Below are 27161 nucleotides of genomic sequence, written 5' to 3' on the forward strand. Positions count from 1 at the left end.
CCTCTGGGTTTGAAGTCCTGTACTTTTCCCACACTACATGAATAGAGTTCAATCTTTTTTCTGATAACTTTGTAGTTTTGTGCATTAATAGAAATAAGGAATACCTCTTTTACTGCCCATACCTTGTCATTTTGGTATTAAAGAAATTATGATAAAATTCAATGCCTCAATACCAAATTAAAGATAAAATAATTTACTGCTGAATTTTTTTTTCAAAATCAAGGGAAAGAGAACCTAAATACACAAAGAGGACTCAGGAATAATACCCCAAAATATCAGTATACATGAAATTAGATTCAAGGAAATGCTGAAGTAGAAAGATGTACTGTTTCTGTGTATGCAAATATAGATTCTCTCCTCACCTCATCCTCAGAGAATCTTTATTGTTACTCTAGACATAGTTCAAGCAATACCACCTAAATGAAATATTTTCTGACACCTTCCCAAAACCGCTATTGACCTCCCCAACTACCTGAAGTTATTCTCTATATACATATATAACACCTAGCATTTGTATAGAGCATTTTAAATGTTTGCAAAGCACTTTACATACATTATCTCATTTAATGTTCACAAGCGTGTGAGGTATGTTCTATTATTATCACCATGTTACAGATAAAGATTTAAACTCAAGTGCATGGACTCTGAAGACAGAATTCTTATGACTGTGCTCAAGAACTTAGCAAATGATAATTTGTACTCATTTGCTACTGAGACAAAATACCATCTTTCTGACATAAGAAACATTAAATGGGGCAGCTAGGAGGCACAGTGGATACAGCACAACTCTGGAGTCAGGAGGACCTCAGTACAAATCCGGCCTCAGACACTTGATACTTACTAGCTGTGCAACCCTTGGGCAAGTCACTTAACCCTAACTGCCTAGCCAAAAAAAACAAAAACAAAAACAAACAAACAAATACCAAAAAAAAAAGCATTAAATGAAACAAGCTATTGCCCTTTAGCTCATGGCCAAAGAGTGAACAATCCTGACCTGCCTCATGATTGGGTGACACTAATTTCAATACACATGAGAAATAAATCTTTATGATTATATAACTAACATATAACTGTCAGACACACATACACATGCACACACACACAAATGTGTATGCATTATGAGGTTTTTGTATTGGCAGATAAGCCCCACCTAATTTGCTTTTGATATTAAGCAAATTAATTTGTATCTTTGAATGTCTATTAAATGATGGCAAGATATAACAACTCCAAACAAAGCCTACGGAACCAAGTGGGCAACATGGGATTAGAAATATCTTACAGACAAATGATGTTAAGATAAAAAAATTATTAATATTTTATATGAAAAAATTTCAAACAGTTATTTAAATAACAATTTCAACTGAATTGTGAAATGAAAAATAAAATGTCTTACTTGGCAGATAGGAGTTCTCGTAAATAAGGCTGCAGAACAACACTGTCACATAACAATTTTAGTATAAAGTGAGCATTTGCTTTTCGATCTTTTGACTCTACTACGGATGGCTCAGTGGAAGGACCTGTAATCAAACGCAAGAGATTTGTAATAAAACATCAAAATCTGTGTTATATAAAATATAACCCAGAATTATATATTAAGTTAAATGATTAAATAGATCATTTTGTTAAGAAAAAATCTACTATTAGTTATGAGTTATTATTTTCATTAAAAAGAATTTTTACAAGTTCAGAATACTTTTACAGACCTGAGAAAATTCTAAGGCTATCTACATATATGCCACATTTTTGCTGGAGTGTAAAATGTTAATTTAGAGAAAATTAGACATTTTTCCAATCAAGACAACAGAACTTTAGTTAACATGAGTATATGTAGAAGCCTATATGCAAAGCGAACCCTCTTCTTTTTCACAATGCCTATGCAGATAAACAGTGGATTCTCACCTGGGATGGTGGAGGTGCTTGGTCCTTGACCAGTGCCAGTCGCTGCTGTGGTAAGAGATCCCACAGCGGGGGCCAGGATAAAATCAATGTCACCATCTTTCAGTAAACAGAACAGCAGGATGTACATCATTATATAAAACATATCCCTAACAAGTTGCTCCCTTAATTGACCCTAAGGCTTTTTACTGCTAGCCAGAGGTCAAGTCAGAGAGAGGTCAAAATTGATTTAAAAAAAATACAATAATCCACTTAGATTAAAATGACTATTTATTAACATACAAAAGGTTTAACTTTTTAAAAAAGAATATAAAGAGAATATTCTTATAGAGAAGAGATGCCTGAAAGTAATTTAAAAATCTATTTCTAGCATTTCAACAAATTTTAAAATTAACGCCTTTCTCAGAGAAATTATTTGGTAGCTAGATAACTAAAACTATTTATCAAAACACTGCATACATAAATAACATTCTTTATTCCATAGAGGACATCAGTTTCTTTTCTCTTAATATCTTAAATACTATATAAAAATAAGAGTCCTTACCAGGATCCATGGCAGGAGGGTCAGGAACCCAACTGGGAGGAGCTATGGGGGGAGAAACTGGATCTTGGTGGTCACTAGATGAAGCTCCAGCTTCATGTCTACCCAAACCCGCTGCTCTCAAGGAACGTCTCATCATTTCCCTTAGTCTCATACTAGAAAGAACCAGATAAGAAAGGAGGTGAATACTAACATCTGGCCGCCAAACTGTAAGTTAATGAATAGCTACACAGAACTTTTTTTTCTTCAAAGTTCAAAAGGTATTTTACAAATAAATATTGCTCCAGTTCAGGAAAATTTATGGCACATAGAATGTCAGAGCTGGAAAGAAACAATCATCTGGTCCAAACCCATCATTTTGCAGAAGAGGAAAGGTGAAGGCAGAGGGACTAAGGAGTGCCCAGTATCACACATCAAGTTAGTGACAGAGATAGGAATAGGAACCAAGTCTCCTCGTATCTAGACTTGTGTTCTTCCCATTATGCCATATGCTGCTTCTAGACAGATATATGACAATTCTAGGTTCACAGAATGAGCCAAAGAGTGAATGAGAGAGTGTATGAGTGAGTGAGAGTGAGTGTGAGTGTGAGTGTGTGTGTGTGTGTGTGTGTGTGTGTGTAAGGGCCTAGCTTTCAGTTTAGTCCTATAACCATTGTGTCATGCTCCCATATTAAATGGATAAGGGAACAAATCCACCCCTTTAAAAAAAAAGGGATTACAAGTAATTAAAAACACCTTTTAAACTTCAAAAAAAGTGAAAACAATTAAATATGAAAAGTCAAATATTGCTTTCCCTGATTCATAATTATTAAGTATTAAAAGTACAAAAGGGAATATTACCTCTATCTAAAGTAGTTTTGTGAAATCATATAACACTTACCACCTGTGTTCTAAAAAAAAACCTAGTAATAGAGGCAAATTAACATTAAGAAAAAAATTTGATCAAGGAAGTTTAGTTTTTGAACTTATATAAATATCAGAAAGAGATGGTTCCAATCACAAGAATAATGAACAAAGAAACTAGATCTTTGAGGTATACCTTTAAATGGCATTACTTTTAGTACTTTTTGTTCTACAAAGCTGCAATTGGACAAATATGCCCTCCATTCAAAGAAAAATGAGAACAATTACAAAGGCTACAAAAAAGTTTGCAATTAATCTGTTACAAACAGCAAAAATCCTTATGATCCACTAGAATCTCTAAAGCTTTATAAAGTGACAGAAAGCCAAACTAAAGGGCCAGACAACATATATGGAATATATTCCTCTCACATTAACAGTCTGGACATGATTTTAAATGGTAATGTCATCTGTAATGGTATTTTATGAAAAGAATTTCCATTTAAATGGGTTATATTTTAAGATGTTTTCATTTCTTCTTGAGATCACATACATATTTCCCATGATGCCACTATAAACAAAAAGATTATTTTTACAGGAATTCTTGTCGTTGCCAAGTTTTGAGAAAACATCTTCTGTAATATGGAACATTTCATTGTGCTTTATGCATGTGTATGTATGTGCATGTGCGTATATACACATGTATTCTGAAAAAAGTAACATAGAGCTATCTATGCAAGCAATCATTTTAAATATGCATAAAAAATTCAACGGTTACTACTTTCTCTATGTAGGAAACAATTCCTCTGCAATATATCTTGTTTTGTAAATGCATAGGTTGTGATCTTTAACTGAACAATGTAAAATGAACAATGTAAGAAGTTATTTCATTGAGTCTGGATGACCTCAATTCCTTTCTAAAAGAAATACACAGAAATTCTACATCGCTATCAGAGATCTATGACTAGTGTTTTTCATCAGGACAATAGTTAACCTGTTGTTTTTTTTAACGGAATGATACTTCTACAATTTTAACTAATTAGAAGTAGACATTTGGTGTCCTTAAAATGTCTTAAGATACAATGAACAATAACTGGGAAACACTGCTTAGCTGATTCATGTAAGAGCAAGTACATGATATGGTTTTGTCAACAAGAGGAATGCTTAGAGTGTGTGAAGAATACATGAAGCTTACAAATCAAGAACTTGCAAACTTCCACTTTTGCTGTTCTGATGTAGTCAAATGCTTACGAAAGAGAGGGACAAGAAGTCATCCCTCTTCCTACGGTTTGGTTTGGTTTTTTTTTTAAACTTTAAAATGTCCTTAGCCTCTTTTCTTCATTTTCTTTTGGGTAAAGATTTTAACAGAATGCCCAGGTCCTCTTATAGATTCTTAAAAAAGAAAATTATTCTTCAAGATGTTGTACACAATTCATGAAGATTCACCTGGATCCTCAGTGGCTGAGGATTATACTGAGGAGATACCATCTTGGCTGCTAAGATTCAGGGTTTTGAGTTTTCTTCTTATAGGCTTGCCTGCAGTCATCGTATTTTCTGACAATATGGAAGAATTCAATGATGGTGTAATTTCCTCTTTGTAAGCACGTTATATCCATACTACAGAAGCCTTAGTATCCAGTCATGGTTCAAATATACCACTGTGACAAAAAAGCGAAGGTCATGTGTCTTCCAAATTAACGATCTTTAGAGTAAATACACCTGCAATCAGATGCATCAATCATGTTTTCCACTAAATCTGCCCTTTGCACTCTGGACCTATCCAGTCACATAACAAAATTTGAGGTAAAGCATCATCTGAAGGAATATAACAGAACTTAACACTGAGAGTGCATCAGTTTTGGGCATACAGCTCATGATTCTCAAGACTGCACACTCATCAAGGGGCAACTCTTACATAATCCATTGCTGGCTATCGGATGACATCAATGAAGCTGATTCTGTGGATTTCCTATTGTCAGACGTTGATTAAGACTCCTGTGCTTTCATCTGTTTCAACAGACAGCCCTGATTTTGAACTGGTTAAAAGTACTGCAGTAAAATCTTCAGCAAATTCCTCAGAGGAGCTTATACTGCAAATTATTTGTGAACCATTCATTACCCACTACTGAAGCTCCTTTTAGTGTTTGCCTTCAAAATAATCCTCACATGAACAAAAGATGGCAGAAGTGGTATTTGGACCAATCATATCAGAGAAGCCAACTGAATTTGCATCAGCACCCTCCCTGAGGAAGCAAAATGCTTGAAATAATTCAGATACTAACTTCTGAATAATTTAATCTTTCCATAAATTTCAGACCCAAACCTTTCCTTCTATCTAGCAGAGTGCTAAACATATAAGTTGAAGACAAAAGTGAAAATATTTTTCATTTCGTACATTTTACTTTCTTTGCCTCACTGATGTCACAATTTTGGACACTGAGGAGTGTAGTATAGTGGAAAGAGTACTGGACTTGGAGTTATTAGACTTGCTCCTCTCACTATTTTTGTGATGCTGGCAGGGAAGTGGGGGAGGAGTGATGAAGGAAGTGGGTTGGGGAATGGGGTAGGCAGACAGAGAGAGACAGAGAGACAGAGACAGAAGTCATGTAAAGGCACAAATGGGTGCTCTGTTTAGCTTAATCTCTTTTTGTACCTAAAAGCTTTATTTGCAGGGGCAGTCTTTTTGATATCAATTGGAGAAAAAAAAATTTTTTATGGAAGTTTGAGACCTTGTTTTTATATTAGCATATGTTTTATAATGGCAGACACACCAGTAATCAAAAATTATGCCTGCATTAGGTATGAAATGAGGATGCTTTTCCTTCCTGTCAAAGAAAATTTTCCTGGAACATTATCTATTCAAAAACCTAAGAATTTTTTGAACATGCAACATAGTCTTTATCTTACAACTTAAGACACATTAACATGGTGCTGAATTCTTTTTGTGCAACACACTCCTCAATTAGGTGGTAGAGGTTTTCCTAGTATTTCCTTTCATTATCAGGACATGTAACAAAGAGACCTTGGGTATGTATACAATAATAAATAATGGGGGCTCTTTTCAATTAGCTATCTGTTTCTCCTACACAACAACAATTAATTTAAAACACCTGGAAAAGTGAAAAAGTATACTATCCCTTTGGGTTATAATAAGATAAAAATTCACTAGATTTTGGAGCCTGGGGCTGTTGGGAGAGGATGGGATGATGACAACTGCAAATAAAGTTGCCCTCAATCACATCAGACATTCCTTTCTATAGTGAAACTAGAATAAAAAGTGTTGCAAAAAATTTAAGACTACTTTCTTCTTTTTGTATTTTTCTGCTCTCTAAATCAAAGTTTCTGGTTAAAAATCACTTTACCTTCGGCTACTTGATGATCCAGTCCGATTACCTGGGCCATTACTTGAAACCACAGATATGGCATTCGCAATAGCCTCTACTGCTGAAAGTCTTTCTGCAAATGTATTTCTTTCAGAGCGCTCTGCTTCTGAAACATAAGAAAATATTTGGTACCAGAGGCAAAAGATGAAAAATTACCATTAACTATAGCTAATACTTTTATTTATTAATTTTTTTGGGGGGGGGGCGCAATTGGGGTTAAGTGACTTGCCCAGGGTCACACAGCTAGTAAGTGTCAAGTGTTTGGTCTGAGGCCAGGATTTGAACTCAGGTCCTCCTGACTTCAGGGCTGGTGCTCTATCCACCACGCCACCTAGCTGCCCCCTATTTATTCAAAATCAGTGTAACATGAATTTTTTTCTATTCTATAGGAAATAACATCTAGTTAAGAAAAGATAGCTTTATCATTGTTATTTTATGGTAATTACTATGTCTGCTTCAATGAAACACTATGATAAAGTTCAGAAAATAGTACATGTACAAAAACCAGGTAATCAAAGCATTATGCAAGATAAGATAAAACCTTAAAAGTTTTCCCATCCTTTATTCTCCTGAATATTCTCAAGGGAATGAGGTTTATATGATTAATAATTAACACATTTCAAGCATAACATTTTCCAAAAAACAGTATCAAAGTAATTTCACTATCAATGAGTTTGAACTTCAAGAAATTTTCTACAGTAACAAAACCAGGCAGTGATGACTAAAATCAGTGTTATTCACTGGCTATTAGGTATGCAATAAGTATGAATGCAAATATGCAATACATATATATTTCCCCCCCAAAAGAAAAGCTATTTCTATTTCATATACTCTTCCATTAGGTAAGATAGATAATTTTTACCTTCTAGGCAGTATTTAAGCTTACCTTCTTCTTCCTTGGTTTCTTTGTTGCTGGTTGGAAAGCACACAGATACACAAGCATGCAAAATATTACGATTTCCATCACATCTATGACTGAGGAATGTTTGTAGGATCTGTGTATTCTGATCCAAAACAACAGCTTGCTCAAGATTCAAAAGATACTGTCGACAGGCCTCATAATCACATCGGAGAATATGCTGCATTAAGGTTTGTTTCTGTACTCAAATAAAAAAAGAAGGAAAAATGATGATTACATTAAGTACTGAGACTAAAATTTTAGGTCACATCTAGAAATGAATAATCAGTTCTGTAATCCAAGAGATTCTCTCAAACACATTTAATAAAGAGAACTAAATCCATTTTTCCCTGCTAATGTGAGGGAAAAAGGTTTAAAATATCAACAAAAGGTAAGATTACTAGAACTGTGTCTCCTGTATATTCAATTAGCACAGTAATACCTTGTTTATCTGGCAATGCAAGTGACTGAACTGTTACGCATAATTATACTTTCTAGAAGCTTTTCCTTCCCCCCTTTGATGCACCAAAATGATTATAACCATTTTGATGCATGTGCTTCTGAAGCTCTAGAATAAACAAAATACATTTCCTTGATTACAAACATTATTCCTAGGACAGTGATACCATGGATGGCTTAAGTATACAAGATACGCCACTAAACATCCTGACAACACTATGCTTTCTTTGGTTGTTTTTCTGTCACTTTCCTGCTGTTATGAGCACACTTGTCATTAGCAACAGAACTGCATGCAAGGCTACTTTACCATATGTTTTAGAACTATCCCTAAAAAGTGACTCAAGGGCTCAAAGTCAGAGGACATAGACAGGATCTTAGAATCATCTGCTTCTCTTATGAATTATGAGAGAACATTAAGTACAACCCCTGAATTTTACAACTGAGGGAACTGAAGCTGAGAGAGGAACAAACCCAAGGTCATATGAGAAGTGAGCGGCAAGGCCTAGGCTTGAACCCAGTTTCTGAATCCATATGAAGTGCTTTTTCTGTTAGACCTTGATAGCCCTGAGGGGTTTTACAATGACTGATGTGCGCGAGTTTTGATATCCAGGTTTAGGGGCGCAAACATGTGGTTCTCCATGTTCCAAATACTTAGCCTCTACATAAGCAAATTGTATTGCATCTTGTTCAATTTCTTTTAGTTTAGAAAACTATATTTTTCTTTATACAACATTGATCAGACTTAGTTGTTATAAGTGTGCCCCTTACTAAAAGGGCCTGAAGGACAAATACTTTAAAGATTTAATATCTGAACTCTCAATAATATCATAAGTAGCACGAATGGAGAGTGCTCTAATATCAATCATAGCCAAATCCATACAGGTTTGATGATTAGACCTCTAGTTTTTATTCTACAGAAACACTAAATATTTTTGACTCATAGTGGAAATTCCATAAAACTGGCATGAATTAAAATCTTTAGCTTGTATACAGTTTAATCACATTTTTTTTTTAAGGACTGCTGGAATGAAACAAAGGTGTTCAGCATACTGAACATTTAGGTATTTTACATCTTCGCAAGAAACTTGTCAAACAAAATACTTCTGAAGACAGGTTTCCATTTCAAATATCTCAAACCTGAAGACTTTAGGATTCTTTAAATTTTCCCATAGACAAAGTGATTCTCCTTTCTTGTAGAAAGTATGCAGCAAATATGAATACCAAGTTAGAACATTAAACAAATAGTTCTTAGTGACTTTTTTACAAACCAGGACACTATGCTAAGCATTGGGGGAGTATAATAACAACAATTAAAACATTTCCTTTCCTAAAAAAACCTATCCTTAATTTAATCTCAACAACAGTTATTTACAAGTTAGGACAGTAAGTAAAAAACAGTGAAAAACTTGAAATGCACATAGGTAGAGACATAAGAGATACTGATACTTAACAATGAAATATGAAAATTAAAACTGCAATATAAACCACGTATCTGCAGGAATGGTTTGTTATTAACTCAACCTAAAAATAAACATTATTTACTGAACGTCTGCTATGGCAAATCACAATACTAGGTGCTGTGCTGTACAGTTGTGATGGGGGAGATACAAGAGTATAGTTCCTTTCCTGAAGCAATTTATAACCTAACTTGGGAAATAATTTACAATCTGCAAGTTGAGGGGATGGGGTGGTGGGGAGGGGAGATAAGTAGCTTCTAGGCAATAGTAAGCACCGTCAAAAAAGACAGAGTTACGTTTCAGACCTGATTCCTCTGGAAGATGACAGAAGCTGGGAGGATGGGAGAGTGTCCCTCTATCCCTAACCTGGTTCTTTAATTCTCTTTGTCCAGACCAGGAAGAGCCATAGGAAAAGCATGTGTTTCCTGCTGCAAGAGAAATTGGAGGGCTGTCTCTACAGGACAGACAGTAGGGGATACCCAAAACACAATATACTGCACATGACCTGTGAGTAAGGCATAAATTTCAACTCGCCAGAAAGCAGTAGTTAGAAGGCTTATCCATTAGTGACAACTAATGTACTTCATTGTTCAAAGAAGCTGGGAATACTGATGGACTCACTTGCTGAACATCCCCCAAACCTATCAGATTTAGCATTAGACAATCTAAGTTCTCCTGGATCTGGCACTACTTTTGCCTGACCTTTGGCAAGTTATTTCACCTCTTAAGCCTCAGTACTCTCTTCTAGAAAATGAAGGAGTCTAACCTAGATGGCCTTGAAAGTCCCTTCCAGCTCTAAAAAAACATACTAAAAGTAGCAGGAAACAGATTCAGAAGGCAAAAGTTCAGTTCTTTTTATGGGGCATATCAAAGCTAATACAATTTTAGATGAGTTCTTTTTAATTAAATTTCTTCTCCATCTAATAACAATACTTATCTAGGAATTAATAAAACACTGAAATGCTAGGGGCAGCTAGGTGGCACAGTGGCACCTGGAGTCAGGAGGACCTGAGTTCAAATCCGGCCTCAGCCACATGACACTAGCTGTGTGACCCTGGGCAAGTCACTTAACTCCGACTGCCTCATCAAAAAGAAAAAAAAAACCTGAAATGTTGCTAAGTCACTGTTATGCTTCCCCAAGAAGATTTTAAAATATCCTACTACATTTAGTGGCAGCAAATAACACAACATAGTAATCAGGCCGTTTGATACATAGGCTAGAAATGTCAAAATCAGCTTAACTATAAGAGGCCTCACTATGGTCCATGATAAAAGACTCAAGACAGGCCTTTAGGACAGGCTATAATTGGCCACACTCAAAATGACCAAGAGGTCTGGGGGTTCCCAAATATTCAACCCAATAGGTACTTATGAATTTACCATATGTCAACACTATGCTGACAAAGAACAGTATTTACACTGTGCTGACATTAAGCAGTATTTACAAAGTAAATGTGAGGCATGCTGAAATACAAAACTACTATGTACTATATACTACTACTACTACTATACTATACTTCCTGCATCTTAAACGAATCACGCATTGTTGGATATTCAACAGACATTTAACGGATAGTTGAATAAATGAATTCTTTAAAAGAAAAAAAGCTTTCAGTTTTGAAGCTCACAGAAAGGGACCTTTGTAACTGTCTCATTATTGAACAGAAGCTCTTAAATTACCTGAATATTTTTAAGGGAAACATTGGACAAATTTTTTTTGCAAACATTCTTTTTATTAGTATTTCCACCTAACATTACTATAATGGGAATCTAATTATCAAAAACTAGAAAACTAAGCTTATGAGACAGGTCCAGAAGAGGAAGTATGAAATTCTCTTAAAAAAAAAAAGACAATCTCTAAGCTTTCTTAAACAACTAACAGCAAAACAAATATAATACCTGTCTGGCAAAAATATACTGTCTGGAAATAGGGTGGTAGACTTGCTAACAGACTGACACACTATAGGGAAGACTCTATACACTCCTAAACTAAATGCAGTAACAATAACTACACTACTTTACTCTTTTCTTTGTTAGACCTGTTCCTCAGAGGTATTTTTATCAAATGACACGCTTAAAAATTTATTCTTTTAACAAAAAGAGACTTCTGCTTTCTTAAAAGTTAAATTGTTTAAAGAGAAAACACACATAGTTTACATTTACTTACCAAAAAACCTCAATATTTGAAGAGTCAAAAACCAGGAAATAATGTTAAAAAAAAAAAGAAAGAAACATCTCCTGGGGAAAGGGACTCAGGGCCCCTGAACTTAAGCTCATGAATATTATTATGAGAGATTCTGGAGTTAATATGGTGCTCACTGAAAGAATATTTAATAGACAACTCTAATAGACATGACAATTGGGTTTTTCAGCCCCCAGCAAATTAAAGGTGGGCATTAGGCAGGGAAGGGTTATTTAAGAAAATGATGCAAAGAAAAAAAATCAATAGCTAAGATTTAAAATGAGAAAATAAAAGCAGTCATAGGCAGACAAAAGTAGATCAGTTCAGGTAGCATAATATGAAAGGCCTAAGCCCAAATACCTTAACAGCCCCTCAAAGATATGGTTGTATAACGATGTATGACTCCTCAAGGGCATACACAATAAAATGAACCAATGGTCATAAGAATGACTGTGAGTCACCAAGAAAAGACTAAATAAATAATGCAGTGTAGTTCTGATGGAAGGGTAGTTTATAATAACTTTAGAACTATTTCTATCCATAAAATAATTATCAATAAGGTAAACATTAACTATCTGAGACATTCACATAGACAGAAAGGCTATTGCACATCTATGAAAATTAAAAGGGTACTAATATAGTTAGAATATAAGAATACATAGAATCTGATACTGCCAGATCTAAATGTTTAAACCTTAATAACTTATTCAAATTTAAAAGGAAGGAAGGTTATATTCTACACATAAAGACTTGTTTTAACATACTAAAGTATCAAATTATTTCTATGGATATACTGTACAACAAAGTAATTCTAATTTACATCTCAATTTCAACTACTATTCATAACTGTCTGATTAATCTAGGCTGCTTTAACTGACACTCACCGACCATCTTCTTGGATTTAATCAATTAAAGATATTGCTAAGTATTACCAGATTTGTTCCTAATAAGGCTTGTTTTTCAAAAACACTGCCCTAAACTCAAGTTACATGTAAAACTTTATTTTGATTATCAACTTCCTTCTTGAAATTTTGAACAGATTCTAGAGACATCAGTACCTGACTATAATTAATGTTTATTTAAATTAAGTTTACTTCAAACTAACAAAAAGGACTTGTCATAGCCATACATATAACTTCCTGTAACGAAGAAATATTTTAAGAAATGCTACAAAGGTAAACTTGCCAAACCAAAGAAAACAAAGAATACACTGGATCAGGCTCTGATTCCTCATATAAGTAATAATGTGAAGTATTACCTCTACAGCCATGATGATAATAGCAGCTTTCTTTTTGATAGTTGAATTAGCAGGAAGATTTGTTAAAGAATGCACCCCCATTCCAAGACTACTGATAGGTGGAAGATCAAGCCAATCGGGATCCCTTATTCCTCCCATACAATCTTTTGCCATAGGATAGATCGTACCATTTCCATCTCTAAGAATAATGGGTGACTCCTGTATTAAGGAGAGGAAAGGGAAAACAAAAGTACTTGAGTTTTGCTATAACAGGCTTAATTTAAAGTTGTATGTTAAAATGAATATAAGAGTTCTGATATTAAAATATGCTAAGGATAGGTAGGGGAAAGACCAGTGATTTCACTTGTCTCAGGAAGTCCTAGGTGATGCACTTTTTCTACCAATGGAGGTCAGCACCATCCCTGTAATTTATAGCTTTAAAGTTACCTAGAACATGCGAGTTCAAGAGACTATTCCAGGGTCACAAAACAAGTATATTTCAGAGGGAAGACTTGAAACTAGGTCTTGCTGACATTAAAGTCAACATAAAGTTCATTACGCCCCACCACCTCTTATACAGGGTTAAAAGAGTCAAGAGGCTTTAGAATCTGTTCATGTTGGTTTAATAAAAGACACAGGAATGTGGGTTCCTAAAATTTATAATTTTTGGTGAAAATCAAGTCAGTGGAGAAGAGGCTGGAAATAATTCTTTTCTTCAAACAAGCAGTAGTGGCAAGCTGCCATGGAACACTTACAAAATGGGCTAAATGCTTTTTAAACCTTGCCACAAGTTAGCACCCTAAATCCTAAAAAACTTTATAAAGTATATATTTCCCCCAAAATTCTGTATGTCTCTTAACTAAAGTATTTCACTATCTTCATACCTGTCCAGCTGTGAAAATAGCAACATTCCTCTCATTCTGACCAAGGAACGCAATACTACTAGTAGGAAAATTGTTTTCCTGTTCTGCTTTTCCTGTAGCAAGGTCAAAGATACAGTATCGCACCCAATTCCCAGTCTTCAAAACAGCATGCACACCTTCAGCAGCATGTAAATGAAGAAGAACAATTAATTACATTCACTGATTTATCTAACACCAATACCCTTATCACAAACCAAAAAATTTCTAGCAAGTCCATATGAAAAGCTATTCAAACAAAACCCACCATATTCAGTAGGCTTACAGCAAGTTCAATCACAGAATGATATCACCACCACAGGCCACCCACCATCAATGACACCACCTTAAATTTATTATTTTTATCTTGTCTCACTAGATCTCGAAAACCACATGAGGCGGATAACTTAGGTGTTGCCATTCCAATTTTACAAATATAGAAACTGAGGCTCAAGCTAAGTAACTTATCCAAAGCAACATAATAAATCGTGGGGGTCAGGACCCAAACCAAGGCTTGATTCCTTTACAATATTTTTTTCATTACACCATGCTGTCCCTCCATTAATTGGTAATGCCTGAAATCAGTCTGTACTATTCCCCCCCAAACTTTCTCCATATCAGCATACTTTAGAACCATTCCCATTTATTTATATGAAAAGGATAAAAAGATAATGAAGGGGTAATTGGAAATAAGCTAAATAAGAAAAAAAGTTATACAGACAAAAAAAGCTTTACCTTTTGAATCTACATTAACTGCTAAAATTTCTGTTTTTTCAGGAATACACAGCTTCTTAGGGGTCCTTTGAAAACAGTCAGGAACTTTAGGTGTACCACCAGTTTTGACCACCTACACAGTAAAAAAGAAATTATGTTTCTGAGTCTACATACAATCATAAGGTGACCTAAAATTTCAGCTGAATGTAACTTCTAAATGTACTAAAATATGACTTCAAACATACCTGTAATTCATCAATTCTAAGAAGCCTACAATCTTGAAGAAGAGAAGATGGATCAGGATCTGAACTAGAGCTGCTCTGACAATTTGTATTACTGGAAGTGCCTGGAAATTTCACAGCAACATAGGCACCATCTACTTTTAGTACCTAGATATATAACATATTAAAAGTGTTACTTAAAGCACTAAATTGAAATCAACATAACAGATTCTATGCATCAATTCTATTTAAAATTAAGAAGAGAAAGTTGAGATTCTTTTGGTCATTATTATAACAGGAAACAAAAAAAGAAGACAAAATCTATGCATCAGAGATTCCAAGCTAAAAGGAACATTTAAGGTCATCTATTCTAACCCCTTCATTTTGCTGTTTAGGAAAATGAATCCAAGAGAAGAAAAGTGATTTGTCAAGTCACAAAAGTAGTAACTAGAATAGCAAGGATTATTGTAGTAGGTAGTTCACATTTCAGTTTTTGGAAATCTTTTTTTCTTTCTTTTTTTTTCTTTTGGCTAGGCAAAGGGGTTAAGTGACTTGCCCAGGGTCACACAGCTAGTAAGTGTTATGTGTCTGAGGCTGGATCTGAACTCTGGTTCTCCTGAATCCAGGGCCGGTGCTCCGTCCACTGCACCACCTAGCTGCCCCTAGGTTTTGGAAATCTTAACCAAAATTAAATGACTAATAATTGTAGACTTTGAATCATCACTAAACTGCAAGCAAAACTTCCACAAAGTTAACCAACTTTTTTTCTCTATTGAAAAAAGCAATCTAGGGGCAGCTAGGTGGCATAGTGGATACAGCACTGGCCCTGAAGTCTGCCTCAAAAATTTGACACTTAAGTAGCTGTGTGACATTGCCCAAATCACTTAACCTCGACTGCCCCACCAGAAAAAAAAATTAATAATCATTCCTCATTTTAAATCTTGGGATATATCATACACCACGAAAACCTGCACTGAAGTTCTGCTTAATTTCCTCTCAAGGCATGTCAGTAGCCACTGGTTATCAAAATCAATGGCAAAGAAGCAAAAACTAGGTCCTACCAAACTTGTAAAGGCTTTGATTACAGGTTTGGTCAAATGCTGTTTGGCTGGAAGTTTTTATTTGTCTTCCAATAGCAGTACTCAAAAATCATCTATAAAACTGTAAAAGGAAGAGCCAGCAATCTCCTTTGGAGGAAGTGGTCACACATATAAAGTCATGGATCCCTGAAGTAAGTTTAATAAGATCAAATGAAAGGATGCATAACGTATTTAGAAGTTGAATAACATAGAAAGATAAGACAATTCAGGATATAAAAACCATAATCCCCTAGCCTCCCTGATTGGAGGTTTTATTTAAATTAAATGAAGAATATTACAAACTGCAGATACGCATATTTTATAGAAATTTCAACAGTGTTAAGATGAAATACCAAACATATGAAGAAGCTGGGAGCTGAACAATTCATTTCAAAAGCAATGTTTTTGTGCTTAGTCCCTTGTCACATTATAGAGTAAAACTAAGATACAAAATAAACTTAAATAAAACTAAGATTAGTTAATTTAGATAAAGCTCAGATCACTGATACACAGAAGAAGAAAAAAGCTTTTCAATTGTGTAATCATTCTCGTTCCTTTCTTGAAGGACAGGTAGATAGAGCAGTGGGATAAAGCATGGGGCCTAGAATGAGAAGGCCTAAGTTCACACATGGCCTCAGATACTTACTAGCTGTGACTCCAGGCAAATCACTTGACCCTTGTTTGCCTCACTTTCTTGGGAAAGTCTCTTCAATCTCCCCAGGCCTCAGTTTCCTTATCTATAATTTGAGTTGTACTCGATAGATTCTGAGGTCCCTTTTGGCTTTAGATCTATGATTCTAAGACCTCAAAAATCTACCCTCCCCCCCCCAACAGACTTACAAGCTAATTGCCATAGTCTCTTCATCTGTAAAATGGAGATAATATAATAGCACCTACCTTCCAGGGTTGTTTTGAGGATCAAATGAGATGATAACTGTACAGCACTTAGCATAGTGCCTGGGACACACTACTATATGAATGTTAGCCATCAGTACTATTAAATACTATTATCATTACTACTATCATCACCATTACTACTAAGACTTTTCAGAAAACTTTATTCAGTCCTGAAATAGCAGCTAGGGGGCCATTAGGTGGAGTACTGTGTAGAGTGCTGGGCCTGGAGTCAGGAAAACTCATCTTCCCAGTTCAAATCTGGCCTCAGACTAGCTATGTGACCCTGAGTAAGTCACTTAACCCTGTTTGCCTCAGTTTCCCCATCTGGAAAAGAGGTGGAGAAGGAAATGTCAAACCATTCCACTATCTTTGCCAAGAAAACCCCAAATGGGGTCACAAAGAGTTGCAAAAAACTGAAAATGACTGAACAAAAGCAGCTAACATAAAACTTTTACATTTTCAAAGTCTTAATCTTCAAAACAATCTGGGTCAAGTCATTAAACTTTTAGTAAGCACCTACTATATGCCAGGCACTATGGAAAAGCCCTTGCCTTCAAAGGTCTATCAACCTGAGATAGAACATGTACGTATGAATATGTATGAACACAAGATTTATACAGGATAAAGTGGATATAATTACAAAGTGAAGGCCCTAAGATTACCTGTAAGCTAATTATTATAGGAATTGCCATCCCCGCTTTACAGATGAAAAGACTAAACACTGAGGGGGCAAAGTATTTTACATATGGTCACACAGTGTTTGAAGTAGGATTCAAATCTCAGTTGTAATGGCCTCTAAGTTCAGAATCCTTTACGTTATTATAATGTAATTATAATTGCCTCTCATCTTAAAAGGTCTCAGGGACACCTTGTTTTGACAATTGTGACCAAACATTCAAAACACAAAATAAAATTACATTACTCCAATGTGGATACTTATGTCTAGCAATGACTGGTATCAAAGTAAGAAAAGCAAGAATGAAAAGAAAGCAAAAACTGCCTACGTCTTCTTAGTTTTCTTTAAACTTTCTTTTTTTAATTGGGCAATTGGGGTTAAGTGATATGCCTAGGGTCACACAGCTAGTAATCATCAAGTGTTTGATCTGAGACCAGATCTGAACTCAGGTCCTCCTGACCTTAGGGCCGGTGCTCTATCCACTGTGCCACCTAGCTGCCCCCTTAGTTTTCTTTATTAGCCTTTTTAGGGAAAAACATGTAACTATTCCCATTTGGTGTTAGGCAGAGATTTATTATGAATAGCAAAACTGAGGTAATAAATTAAGAACCATTCATTTTAGCCAAGAATACACAAAGTGTCGGACACAAAAAAGTGTTGTTGTTGTTGTTCAGTTGTGTCTGACTCTTCAAGACCCTGTGGACCATGCTGTCCATGAGGTTTTCTTGGCACAGATACTGGAGTGGTTTACCTTTCTTTCTCCAGTTGGATTAAGGCAAATGGAAGATTAAGTGATTAAGTGACTTATCCAGGGTCACAAATCTGTTAAGTGCTTTGAGCATGGATTTGAACTCAGTTCTTCCTGACTCCAGGCCCTGTGCTCTATCCTAGCTGCTTCTGAATATAAAATAATAAACCTCAAAACTATACCTAAATAGTTAGCTTCAAGTTTCTAGGAGAAAAATTAGCACTTCTAGGAGAACAGAAGGATTTCCCTAGAAATACCATCATTGAGTTTTGTCCTGGAACTGATTACAATTCTACAAACCCTAAATAATCTCCTTCAGGAAGCTCAGATATAAGACTAGCAGCAACCAAGGCAAAACAAAAACAAAACCCATAAGTCAAATATGTGATCATCCTCAAAATAACAGTGTTTGTTTTTTATCATGTATTGAGGTCTTTTCAAATTCTGTACCTGTCATTTCCCTGTATCTTCATCACTACATACAGCAGGCCTGCACAATCTCTGCCCCACAGGCCACTTACGGCCATTGGCCTCCAAAGGATTTTGGGTGGTTCATGAAAAATGTAGAGGAAAACATCCTTTGTATGTAGAGGAAAATCTCTGGCACACTGCAAGCGACCTGTGGGCCATAAGCAGCCCACACACACCCAAGGCTGTGCAGGCCTGACACATAATCCTCCCTTGTAGCAAAGAACAGATAAGCAAAAATCAAACTGGTGTGTGTTTGAAAGCATATTTAACATTCTACAATTATACTTCTCCCTGCTTTACTACAGGAAGTGAGGAGTTTCTTCAACTATCCTTTTGGACCACAATTGGTCAATAGATTCTTTTTTAAATAAAGCTGATTGAAAGCTTTTCTTTTTACATCAGTCATTTCCAAATATAGTAACTCCCCTCCCATACCTTCAGCAATGAACCTTAGTTTCTATCAAAGAAAAGTAATTAATCAAAAAGAACACTCAATCCTGATAGCACACACAACCTTCTGTACTCCAAGTTCCCCACTCTAAGTTGAAGAGAAAGAAGAATTGTTACATTATTTGTTCTCAAAGAACAAAACTGATCATTATAAATACTCAGAATTTGGCTTCCATTTATGTTCTTTGTGTTTACATCATGGTACTCATTTTGTAAGTTACTTTTTCTGGTTTGCTTCCTTCACTTTTCATCATTTCATATGAATTTTCCTATGTTTCTATCACATTCACCTAGTACAGTTTGTTCTACTATTACCAAACTGCCCCACCCCTCATTCCCATCTCTACTAAGAGGCTACTAAGACTACATTGGCATATAAACAAACTCTATCTCTGTCATTTACTTCCCCAGGACACAGGCTTGCCGAGTCAAAGGGTATGAATACTTTAATGACTTTGTTGACATAAATCCAAGTTGTTTTTCAAAATTAATAATTCAGAGACAATACTAGTGTATTAGTATCTGTGCTCCCAGTGCCTCCATCTTTGCCTGCTGAAAGGTAGGAAGTAAAAACTCAGAACTGTTTCATTTACAATTCTCCTACTAGTGATTTAAAGCATACGTCAAATATGGCTGTCAAAAAATTGCAATTCTTTAAAAAAACATATGGACTTATCTTCTGGGGCATGATCTTTAACATTTTCTGTTTGATGCAAAGATTATTCCACACTTATAATTTACCTTTTTATTCTGGTTACATTAGTCTTATTTTTGTAAAACCTTTTTAAAGTTATACAACTAAAATTGTCTCAAATTTCCTTTATGCTCACTTCTTATGGATTAAGTCTCTGGCATTTTTAAGTACCTACTACATTTCAAAAATTGGAATAGGCAATGGAGATACAAAAAACAAACAGTCTTCAAGAACCTTACATCCTATCAGGGCAAATAAAGTACATATATAAATACATTAATAATGAATAAAATATAAATGTGAAGTTGGTTAGGGAGAGAGTGCAGCAGTAGTTGGGCAAGTATGGGGTAGAAAAGGTTTCGTAAAGAAACTATTAAAGGAAGTATGGGACTCCTGTAAGTTAGAAGTGAGTACTAGCCTTCTAGGAATAATGGAAGGTCAATAAGGAGAACTGCCAGACGAGCAGTTGGGCAACCATATAAAGTAAAGAAAGAGAAATAATGTATTAGGCTGATTATGAATTCTCTCACTAACCAGAGCTCCAAAGCATAGTACTATCCCCTGTTTAATTTTTATGTGATATTTAATAACAGGACCTTTATATAGTTAGAGCTTATGGGATAAGTGATATAAGCTGCAGGTCTAAATTTATTTTCTAGCTCACTATTTTCCAATTTCCCCAATATTTTCTATCAGATATTTTGTGCTCCTAAGCTTACTAAATTTTGAAATACTATGTTAATTTTCTCTGGGTCTTGCTTATCTATTCTGTTCTACTGATCTGCTCTTCTACTATTCACCCAATACCAAGTGGTTTTGATGATCATTGCTTTACAATATATTATGATGACTGGTAATACAACCATGCCTTCCTTCTTTGGGCTATCCATGCAATGCCCTGCCCCCATTATTTTCTAGACCTTTTGCTCACACAAATGAAGTTATTATTTGTCTAATGTTTAAAGTATCACTCATTGGCAGACTGAATGGCATAGCACTAAATGTGTAGCTTTATTATATTCATGCAGCACTATCACAAATAAGCATTTCTCAAATTATTACTTGTTCCAGGAAAGAATGATTTATACTTATTAATATTAAATTGTGAATATATCTTGACTGGTGGCATCTAGAATAGGTCAATAAATACTGCAGATTAAATTGATATAGGAATAACAGTTCAAAAACTGAGCATGTATAAATCTGGAGAGAACACATAAAAGTATAATAGCTGTCTTCCAATAATAAACGATGGGTAGCAATGTGCAATGGGTGAGAGATATAAGGAGGATATTTTGGCTTCAAAGGTGAACATTTTTAGGGGTCCAAAAATGGAGTGAGGTAACATGTTCCTTGGCACTATATCTTTAGAGATCACAGTTACTCATCTGCCAAACAAATATTTATTAAGCACCTATTGGGTTCGAGACATTGCCATGGACTCAGAAGGTAACATAAAGTTTATATTAAAGAATTTCTTCCATCATGGAGTTTTTTAGTCCAGTAAACTCAGTAAAATAAGTTAACTAAATAAGTTAACTAAAATTACTATTATGTATTAGAGAGCTGTCAAACGCAAGATCTAAGGTCATTATTGACCAGAGCTTTCAGGAAAAGTTCATGGAGGCTATGAAGCTACTTCTGGCAGCAGGATTCAAAAATTGGTTGAGATATTGAACTACATGTATTCTAAGGTTCATTCCACCTCTAATATTCAATCAATAAAAAAAAATGACAAAGGTAGGAGAGTACAATGGAACTAATGTTACTAAATTACTCAAAAAATTCTTTAAATGTAATGTAACAACCAGAAATGATGATGATTAAGATTAACATCTCAAAAACAGAGAACAAAGGTTTTCTCCAAACCTTGCCAACAGGAACGTTCTTCACATCTTCCACGAACACCACCTCCCTAAGAGACCACTGCTCTTCATTCACCTTCTCCTCTTCTTTGGGAGCAGGAGTAGACCTCCGTCGTTCTTAGACAACAACAAAATGGTAAGTACCAAAAGAAAAAAAATTTAAAAGAGATTTTATAGATTTCATCTAAATATGAGAAAAAATTATTTATAATACACACATACAAGACTAATAAATAACATTAAGGTGTAAAAAGGTGAAACGCCCACGAACAAAAGATTAACAAATTGCTGCATATAATGTCTTTATAAACTGACCTGTTTAAAAAGAAAAAAAAAAGCAGCCACTGTAGTAAATTGTCAATTATTTGAATAATACAATAGATTTGAGAAAAAAATAAATAGGATAAATAAACCCAAGTAAGGTTTATTTAAGGAGTGAAAAATCTAGTAAATTATATGTAGTTGTGGCCACAGATTTACTCTGTGAAAATTAATGTTTCACTACAAACATTTCCAAAAGTCTTCCACAGCCAGAATCTGAAGAAACTACTTGACTGTAAGATAGAATTTGAAATGCATGGCATATATTACATATATGTAATATATATATATATATATATATATATATATATATATATATATATATATTTTTTGGTGCATTGATCAATTTTTGCTGATTTTTCTTTTAAAAATATTTGATTTCTGGGAGGGGTACAAGGAGAAACGCTGATGAGAAATCAATAAAAATTTTCTTAAATTTATATTTTCTAACAGTTTATTATATGGATTACGTGAAGTAATCACGTAATTGGATTATGTGAAGTAATCACACAATTACAAGTAACTACAGAATAATCCAGAATTACAGAAATCCAGAAACCTATGAAAAACTACTAGACAGCACATAAACTTATTCTACAGAGCTAATCTTTCCTTAATATGAGAGGTACAAATGGGTTCAGCTGACAAAATTTCCCCTAACAAATTTCAAAGAAATTATATTTTTACAATACACACTTCAATAGAGCTATAATCTCAGGGCTACAAAGTATTTCTTTTACAATCACAAATCAAAACATGTTATCTTATCATGTGCTGCTAATCCATGTTCTCCTAATCTAGGCCAACATACTTGAATATGTCTTCTAGGACTTCATATGTTTTGTGAGTACAGCATTTAAGCTATTCCTCTTTATTTCTTATCTCTCACTCTTACAAGACTAGCCCAACCTCTTGCATTTCCTTGATGAAATTCCTTACACCACCACTTACCGAACATAGGTCGTTTTAAGAAATACAACAGAAGTCTACTTACACTCATCATTCACCTGTCTACCATCTTTTGAGTCACCTACAATTTCAATTCTTCAAGGACTATCATGTTAGAAGATTCACAACCATACAAAAATGGGACATAATTTTTTATTTTAATTTTTTATTTTTGGTGAGGTAATCAAAGATAAGTGACTTGCCCAGGGTCACACAGCTAGTAAGTGTTATGTGTCTTGAGGCCAGCTTTGAACTCAAGTCCTCCAGGCTCCAGGACTGTTGCTCTATCTACTGCGCCACCTAACTGCCCCTGATTTCACTTTTTTATTAAAAAAAATTTCACTTTGTGTAAAAAACAAAAACACCACACTAGATTTGTAATCACAGGACCCAAGTTCAAATCCCAGCTCTGTCACTTATTCTTATGACCATGAACAGATCACTTCCCTTTTAAGTGTCAGTTTTCTCATTAATAAAATTGGGGAGATGAATTCAATAATGTATGAAATCCTAATTTAAATCTATGATCCTGTGAACTTACAAATACAGAACATTTGGGATTGAGAAATGAACCCTATAATCCGGAACTACACATCAGACATTTTGCTAAGTCCTAGAATTGTTTTTCAGTCACGTTTCACTCACTGTGACCCCATTTTGGGGGTTTTCTTGGCAAAGATACTGGAGTGGCTTGCCCCTTCTTTCTCCAGCTCACTTTATGGATGAGGAAACTGAGGCAAACAGTGTTAAGTGACTTGCCTAGGGTCACACAGGTAGTAAATATCTAAGGCCAGATTTGAACTCAGGAATATAAGTCTTTCTGACTCCAGGCCTGGTACTTTATCCACTGTACTATGAAGATGCCTTTAAATGAGGAGGCTATTATAACAGCTGAGGGGAGAGGTGATAAAGTCCTGAAAGATGTCAGTGGGCATGGGAGTAGAGAAAAGAAGGGAGGGTAGAATCAATATGACAAGGGACAGCTAGGTGGCACAGCGTATAGAGCACCAGCCCTGAAATCAGGAGAACCTGAGTTCAAATCCGGCCTCAGACCAAACACTTACTAGCTGTGTGACCCTGGGTAAGTCACTTAACCACAACTGCCTAAAAATAAAAAAATAAATAAAAACCAAAAAGAATCAATATGACATAGCATACGGTTAGGTAATCTGACTCAAGGTTCAGTTCTACCCACCCTTCTACCTAGCTACATAAAGAGAGATTAAGTGGCTTGAATAGAGTAGCAGAACTAGTATATGAGTAAGTATTTGAAGAGAGGTCTCAGGCCAGCACTCTATTCACTATACAACTATGGCTCTTAAGCTGAACATATACTCTCTCTGTTCTATTGAGATGACAAGTATACTGAAGGACTTTAGAGGTGATTCACTCTAACGCTCCCATTTTACAGGAATCTGAGACACAGAAAAGTTCAGTGACTTGCCCAGATTCATGTAGCTAGCATGTATGCAAGCCAAGATCACAGAACTGGAGCTGGAGTGACCTGAAAAGCCTCCAGACCAAGCCCTTCATTTTACAGATAAAGAAAATGAAGACCTGGACAGATAAGCAAGCTGCCTAAGGTCACACAGCAAGTAAGTGTCAGAGATGGGCTTTGATTCCAAGTCTTTGGACTCCAAGGCATGGTTTTTGCAAACTCGTACAGCAGGCCCTTACCAAGTTCCCAGAATTTCTCTAGCTCTTCATCCTCAGCAAAGAATGATGGAACATAAATTGTAATCACCTTCATGGTGGTCTTTTTTTCTTTTACTTATCATAAGCACTAAAAAATATAACCAAGAGTTCCCACGAATGGTATTCCTTTTGAACAAACAATCAACTACTTTTTTGTCTGCCTATGAAGAATGATTCAATTAAGGTACTAATTCACTTTAACTAATGGTTTACTTTATCCTGGGAATATCAACATTACTCCAATATGATAAATATAGGGTATTATCGAAATTATAAAATGTTTTCTTCCTTTTAGTTTAAGTATATAAGTTATATTTATACCATTAAAAAGATCACAGTAATATTTTAAAACTTATGCATCATCTAACAAGAGGTAGATTGAATACAGCTACGATAAAAACAAACTTATTATAAAGAATTTATACCAGCTACATAACTTACTATATGGCATTGATGCGCTGCTTGCAATTGAAGACGCATCACTACATGTGGAAGCTGGAGAAGGTGGAGGACCCATTTCAGTTTTCACAGGCTCCTGTTTACTTTCAGGTCTAAAATTCAAAGTGAGATTTTATTTCTCAATAAGAAAATAGGTACTGGAAAAAATACACTAAAACTTAGCAAAATGGCTTTTGAAAAATTAATTTTATGGTAATCTGTATTTATTAAAGCTTTGAAATATTTAAAATATATATGATGAACTTTTAGTGAAACTTGTACTTAGATGAGAAAATTATCAGCCCTCCAGAATACTAAATAACAAGGTTTGTATAGGCATTAAAATAAAGACCAAAAAAAATTTGCCAATACACATAATTTTCATATACTATTTGATATATTTCTTTCATTAAAAAAAATCAACCATTCCACATATCTAGCACCAAGGAAGATTGTACATTAAATTCATCTGCACTTCAAGGGTTCAGTTAAGTGAAAGAATTCCACTAATGAGATATTTGCTATTGTTCAGTCATGTCTGATTCTTCATGACCCCACTTGGGGTTTTCTTGGCAAAGATACTGCATTGGTTTGCCATTTCCTTCTCCAGCTCATTTTACAGAAAAAGAAACTAAGCAAACAGGGTTAAGTGACTTACCCATGGTCACACAGCTACCAAGTGTTTGAGGCCAGATTTGAATTCAGGAAGATAAATGTTCCTGACTCCAGGCCTGGCACTTTATCTACTGCACCATCTAGCTGCCCTTCTAGGGAATGAGTAGGGACCAAATTATGTAGCACTACTACTTTGTCCTTAATCAAGAGATTTCCCATTTTGGTCAAACAGATCAAACAAACTCAGTGATCTCTAAGCTTCTTAATCTATGCACCAGCAGCATAAACTTAGGTGCTCAAAAATTAGAATCTACCACTCAGACATGTCCAAATAGATCCAAGTGTTATCTACTAAAAGGTAACTAAATAAAGGTCTAAAGCTTTCTAAGGTGCTGAGTGATGCAATGAGACACTGCAGTGGACTAAAGCAACAGACTTGAATTGAATCATCTATAACTGAAATGTTTTACGCTTTTCAGTTCAATTTGTTAACTCAAGTTGGCAAAGTCAACTAAATACTTTAAATAAACTTTTTTCTGACCCATTTTTTTGTCCTTTAAAGAAATGCCATAAATAAATTTTTAGCTGGAAAAAAACATCATCTAATATCATTAGGTTAAAAAACAGAAATGAAACTAGCAATTCATTCTGTGAACCACTCTAATCATCTAGAACTATATTTTAGAAGCTTACATGGTCCAAGACTTCATTATCATAAATTAATAGTGTTGCTTACCAGCAGAAAAAATGAAACAAATCATTTGTGATATCTCCCAAACTAAGAATAAAGCAAACAGGACCAGTTCTCCTGAAAAGTGTAATGAGTTGAACCCTAAAATGTTGAAACCCAAAGGTAAAGTACACGTGTGTATTTAAAACTACAGAACAACTGAAAACATTTTTCATCAATGTCAAAAATAGACCACAATAATTATGCCAAGTTGTGGCTGAACTACTACCACCACCACCACCACCATAGAAAGCAAATGCTAAGTAATGATTTATATACTTCTACAAGAAAGCAACACAATAAAGCTCAAGTAGAATAAGAATCCAGCTAAAATCACTATCTTACTTAATTTTCAACTTAGCAGCCTTTTTATTAAGTTAAAGAAAACTGAGAAAAAAGAGGATATAGAACTTTGTATATTTCCAAGTCAAATTTAAAGATTCTATAACAGCTTTAGATGACCATAACAATCTCAGATTTTCAGGTTTATTTGATAATTTCCTAAAGAAACAAGTATTTAACATTATTTATTAATGATGGTTAGTATATAGTTAAAATGTGTAACAGTAACAAACATCTAAAAATAAACTGGGGGAGTGGGGACAGTTATAAAGTTTTCTTTAAGATCTTTGATGGTTGAAGAGGGCTTCCTCAGAGTGAGGAATACATGTGTCAAGCAGCCTATTTTTTTCAATAGGCACCCACATTTTAATGGTTTATTTCTATGAGGGGAAAAAAAAAGAACACAGAAACTTAGAAATATTTCCTTCAAAGCAAACAGTCTTACAAATTTTGTAAGCAATGGTC

General features: G+C 34.9%; 1 protein-coding gene across 1 annotated transcript in view; it reads right to left on the minus strand.

Annotated features, from left to right (window-relative positions):
* The window catches only part of UBR5 (ubiquitin protein ligase E3 component n-recognin 5), a 162263-nt gene that overhangs the window by 52122 nt on the left and 82980 nt on the right, over positions 1-27161 (minus strand). The window contains 11 exon segments of the mRNA XM_020969574.2: positions 1394-1517; positions 1900-1995; positions 2441-2592; positions 6640-6766; positions 7547-7757; positions 12915-13112; positions 13778-13932; positions 14528-14639; positions 14752-14895; positions 21612-21724; positions 25013-25122. Of these exon segments, the coding sequence (XP_020825233.1) occupies positions 1394-1517; positions 1900-1995; positions 2441-2592; positions 6640-6766; positions 7547-7757; positions 12915-13112; positions 13778-13932; positions 14528-14639; positions 14752-14895; positions 21612-21724; positions 25013-25122 (1542 nt within the window).

The sequence above is a fragment of the Phascolarctos cinereus genome, unplaced genomic scaffold (assembly GCF_003287225.1).
Source record: "Phascolarctos cinereus isolate Bilbo 61053 unplaced genomic scaffold, phaCin_HiC Scaffold_4;HRSCAF=312, whole genome shotgun sequence".
Taxonomy (NCBI): Eukaryota; Metazoa; Chordata; class Mammalia; order Diprotodontia; family Phascolarctidae; genus Phascolarctos; species Phascolarctos cinereus.